Below are 5,203 nucleotides of genomic sequence, written 5' to 3' on the forward strand. Positions count from 1 at the left end.
AGGATGATCCCCTCACCATAGAGATCATCCTCACAAAAAATCAGCCCATTCCAAACATTTTTACCCATATAAGACAAAAAGGTGTGTCGCAAAGGGGGTCGTAATAACGTGACCCATATATATATATATATGGGGGTGGTTCAAGGGACATATGTAAAAACAATGGTTTTTCAAAACATGGGTTAGAGGTTTTGAATTGAGCTGATTTTTTGCGAGGATGGTCACTATGATGAGAAGATCATTCTCACAAAAAATCAGCTCGATCTGAAATTTCTAAATCCATCAAAAGTGATTTACAAATTATTGACAAAAATTGGTAAAAAATCGACGGTCCACATTCTAAATCACTTTTTATGGGGTTAGAAGTTTCATATTGGACTGCTTTTTTTTTCCGGATGATCTTCCCATTATAAAGATCATCCTCACAAAAAATCAGCTCAATCCGAAACTTCTAACCTATATTTTGAAAATTTATTAATGTTACATTGTTTTTACATATGTTTTTTCATATATATATATATATATGTGTGTGTGTGTGTGTGTGTGTCGGGCCAGGATCAACAAACCACTAAAAAAAACCCATTTTTTTTGTCCCTTATGGGTTAAAAGTTTCGAAATGAGATGATAGTTTGACCGGTTCAAATCCCTTTGAACTCACATTCATCATCATTAACCATTGACCCTTTGCTTACCAAGCAAAAAAGAAAAAAAAAACAAGTTGTGATAAAATGACACTCTCTAACCTGGTAGTTCATAGAACTATATATCTTTTTTCCTTGTGTATCGAAAGGATAAAAGATCTATGGTTCTATTCACATGCCATATCAGAGAGCATATAAAAAGTGTTAGTTTATCATTAGTTTAAAAAAATGAGGCTAATGATTTTTGGACTCGATTTTTTTCACACAATTTGTACTTGGCTGATGTGGCAAGGGCACAGAATCATAGATCTTTTTCCTTGTGTATGGTTTTGTGCCCTTGCCATGTCAATCGAGCACAGACCAAGTGAGAAAAATCGAGTCCAAAAATCACAAATCAAAATACACATATGGACATACAAACGGATTGGGTTGAGTCGATTCAAGAGAGCAGGTCAATTAGATAAAAAGGTCTCCAACCTTCTTTTTGGGCCAGGCCGGGTCGGGTCAGCGCGCCAACTGTCTCAAATGACACCCCTAGTCGTCACAAGAACCAGTTTCATAGGTCAAGGGTATATAAAATAAATACATTGAAACTAGGAAGGGTTTATCTCAATTACAAAACAGTAGTACAGGACACGTAGACACAATCTCCTTATCCTACGCACCCTTCATTTTCTCTCTCTCTCTCTCTCTCGCTCGATCACTTTCGCACAGTCGAAGTGTCGAACTACTACTCTGGAGTTTGGACTGAAATGGCAGAACCGCAACCAACGGAAGGTCCGGTAAACGGTGGTAGCTTCGTCGGAGCTGCATCTGAGATTCCGGTCCCAGGCATGGGTTCAAAGCGTCAACGCCGGCCGAGCGTTCGATTAGGCGAAATCGGCGACCAACCTGCGTCTCTCTCTTACGAATCCTACGTTAAGCGAAGCAGACAATGGAACCCCTCTCAGAAGGAAATCGGCATAGCCTGTAAATCATCCAAGACTCGACCTTTAACGAATTTGGGCAATGGTTTTGATTCCCATGAAACCCTAGAAACCGAAGAAGATAAGAACAACTATGCAGATTGCAATTTGGATTTAGCCTTGTTGATTAACCGAAAGGGAAAGGATTTGAATCCAAAGAGAGGAGGAGGAGGAGTGTTTGGGGGTACAAAGAGAGTGAGATCGAATTGGGGGGCAAAGATCGATGAAAAAGATGGAAAATTTATTGTTGGAGAAGATGGGGAAGAATGGTATCGAGATTTCGATCCCGAAGGTTCGGAAAGCCCTTTGAAAGAACACAACCAAATTCACTCTCTGGAAAATACTAATGTTAGGGTTAGGGTTTCAGAGAGTAGAGATCATGGAGGAATTGAATTGGATGGGCGATCCGATACGGATGTAAGGGATTGGAAATGTGGGACAAGAGTGGATAGAAATGGGGTTAGTGAGAGGGGGGGATATCGGTCTATCGAAGATGGGGTTCGATCGTGGCTCAATGGACTAGGGTTAGGTCGATATGTCCCCATTTTTGAGATACATGAGGTGGATGAGGAAGTGTTGCCGCTTTTGACATTGGAGGATCTCAAGGATATGGGGATTCATGCTGTTGGGTCTAGGCGGAAAATGTATTGTGCTATTCAAAAGCTTGCGCAGGGCTTTACGTGAGTTTTAATAGTAGAATACACTCAGCCATGGAGGCAGTTAACATAGATGTTTGAGATGGTTCGATCTCGCTTTTATTTATTTTTTTTGTATCAAATGGTTCTTTCCTTCACTTGCAGCTCTTTATATATTTATATATATTATATATCTAATCCAACGGTTGATATGCTTTAACAATTTTGCCAATTTTTTCCTATAAAATTTTTATTGTCAAGTTGCGGTGGACAATATGCATAAAAGAGTACAAATTGGATAAAGAGAATGGATTATGGAATTGATGACATTTCTTTCTGTTGCACATATCATGGGGCCATTAAATTCTCTTGTCAAGCAAATTTTGATAAATAATTTTTGTTTGATCAGATGGTAAGTTGTAAAAATGTTTTTCCTCTGGCAAGTTTTTCACCTACTGTTGGAAATTTAGTTTTGCATTTTATTTTTGTATGATTATGTCTTAATTGTCGGGATGGGTTGTTTACTTGTTTTAAGTAGCTTTAATTATCTCTTGCAAACCAGTTATGATCGTTCTGATTAATTTTGAGAATGAATGATTTGTGAAGTATTCAATTCTGTTTTCATGATGACGGTATCACTTTACCGTATGTAGTTCTGATATTTTTCATAGATGAGCAGTTGAGCGAGATCTGGTTGCTTTCTACGTGCGACATTTGTTGTCTTGTTTTGATAAGTAAATACTAAATAGTAGTTACTATACTATTGATGATCGACTCTTTTAGATGTTGAGATTAAAGTGACTAAACCAATTCCATGTTATCTACCATGATGGTCTAGCCATTACCGCATCGACTGGACTGTTAGGTTAATATGTTTTTGTCAAAGAATTCTTTTTTTTTTTTTTGTACTTTTTCTTTGGTGTTCTTTTAATGGGGGACACTAAATATCCGATAGAGACCACTTTTGCTATTAAGTTCAATCATCCACAGAGATGGAGATATTATTGAGGAGTGAGGACTTGACCCATAAGATTAGTGCTGGTTGGGTAAAATAGAGGGTTGTTTTCTTTAAAATGGTCCAATATCTTCATTCCTAGCTATCACACATATGTTAGGAGCCGGTTGGTGATTTTGACCGAAAGTAGATGGATCAGGTGAAGAAGGTAGAATAGAAGGAGAGGGTAACAGTAACTAAGGTCCTGAAGAGGAAGACAATGATGTAATCTCCCCCAAGATGGAGAATGGAGAATAGAAGAGCGAGTGTTGAGAGGTGTAAACACGGCCTATAGAGGGATGAAGACAACGATGCCCTTTGTGGAAATTACCATAGCCAAGAAAAAAACACCTAAGTTGTTTATTATTGGAATTTATGGGTAGAATAGAATTTGAGAATAGGATCACGTTCATGTGCACCGCCAAACAGATGGAAAGACTCAAATTCAGTATCATGAAGAAAGGAGATTTATTTTGAGAAATGAGAATAGGCGTGGGAAGACAGTTAATGAGATGGACAATTGTGGAAAAGGCTTCAACAAAGAGAGAGTGGGTATTTTGCTTTGAAACATCGATTTAAGGCCCATTTCTGTGTTATGATGATGTTTTTTTTCCTTTCAGAAACACAATTCCTTTTCAGTGGTGGAAGGGCATGCTAGCTAGCCAAAAATCCCATGTTTGGAAGAAAAATTATTTTAAACGTATTTAATTCATTTTTCTTCTAAATCCGAATTCGGGTTCATGAGGCTGCAGTGCAAAGACGATAATGCTGGCAGAGGAGACACGTTGGTTGTGAGTCATTGAATAACTGGAAAAGGGATGAAGAGTGACGGCACGTCCCTACCACGACCATGGCTGTGACTGAAATTAAAACTTTCGTGCAGTTTCGAAGCTGAAGTTTCAACTGTGATTCATGTGCCTTGGATAGCATGATGAAGTTGGCTCGTGGAGAAATCCAGGATGTTTGAGCAGAGGGAAGGCCCAAGACTATCATCTCATCAATTCGGTAACAATGGATGTAAAAACTGTATTAATCGAGGTGGTGTTGCATGTGCCTAAATTTTTTTAGGGTGGTCAAGTACTCAAGCTGTACCATGAACATATCCATAAAGATTGTAGATGCATTGGAAAAGGAAAGTATTGGTCTTTCCGGAAAAGGTGGTTATGGTGAGTGAGTTTGGAGTAAAGGGAAGCAATGTTGGGGATGGAAGGGAGGGAATTCATCGGCGAATGTGTTGGTAATTATAAAACCAACCTGTGTCTATGTTGCGACAGCTTGTAAAACATTTCGTCATGAGTTGAGATCTAACATGACAATTATCTAACTCCTAGGATTTCTTCTTAGGGAGATGTGGCCTATTTGGTGGTTGAATCAAAGGAGGTGTCCTCTTGGGCCTTGTCAGTTGCGAATTTGCTCACTTATAGAGCTTGGGATCATCTCATGCCTTTGCAGATTTTTTGGTGGTTTATCGTAAAACAAAAGGAGTTGGTTTTGCAACTTATTTATGGTGAAGTTGATATATAACAAGCCGAAGAAGAAGCAAGAAAGTCTTCATCGAGTATTTATATTCTGGAAAGAGAACGATCGATGCATCCATCTCCATTGCTGGTAGGAGGGCAAATACCTCTAGGCTATCTCCTAGGTTTTCTCTCATTCTCTCTTCCTTTTTTTTATTTTTTTCTTTTTTAATGCTATCTCCTCTCCCTGTCTTGGAGTTTTCTAATTGTCTTTCTTTGATTGTTAGATATTTCGTCATGTAAGGTGATAACGCATGGAAAATGGGTGAAACATGATTTTCTGTGAAAAATATGATTTTCAGGTGTATGATTGCAATAACTGATCTCTTACCTTCGTGGGAGATTGTTTTCTTACCCAAACCCTCACAATTACCCCCACCCCAAACCAACCCTTGTTTTGACAGTTTCCTAGATGCCAGCAAACGATAGAATACATTTTCCTCTTATTATT

At 38.5% G+C, this 5,203-nt stretch overlaps 1 protein-coding gene across 1 annotated transcript; it reads left to right on the top strand.

Annotated features, from left to right (window-relative positions):
• The first annotated feature begins 1,393 nt into the window (after positions 1-1,393).
• Positions 1,394-2,290, top strand: LOC147400800 (uncharacterized). Its single transcript, XM_086441651.1, has one exon. The coding sequence runs from the start codon at positions 1,394-1,396 to the stop codon at positions 2,288-2,290; it is 897 nt and encodes a 298-aa protein (XP_086297777.1).
• The last annotated feature ends 2,913 nt before the right edge of the window (positions 2,291-5,203 follow it).

The sequence above is a fragment of the Akebia trifoliata genome, chromosome 5 (assembly GCF_017979445.1).
Source record: "Akebia trifoliata isolate Shusen 1 chromosome 5, ASM1797944v1, whole genome shotgun sequence".
NCBI classification, from domain to species: Eukaryota; Viridiplantae; Streptophyta; class Magnoliopsida; order Ranunculales; family Lardizabalaceae; genus Akebia; species Akebia trifoliata.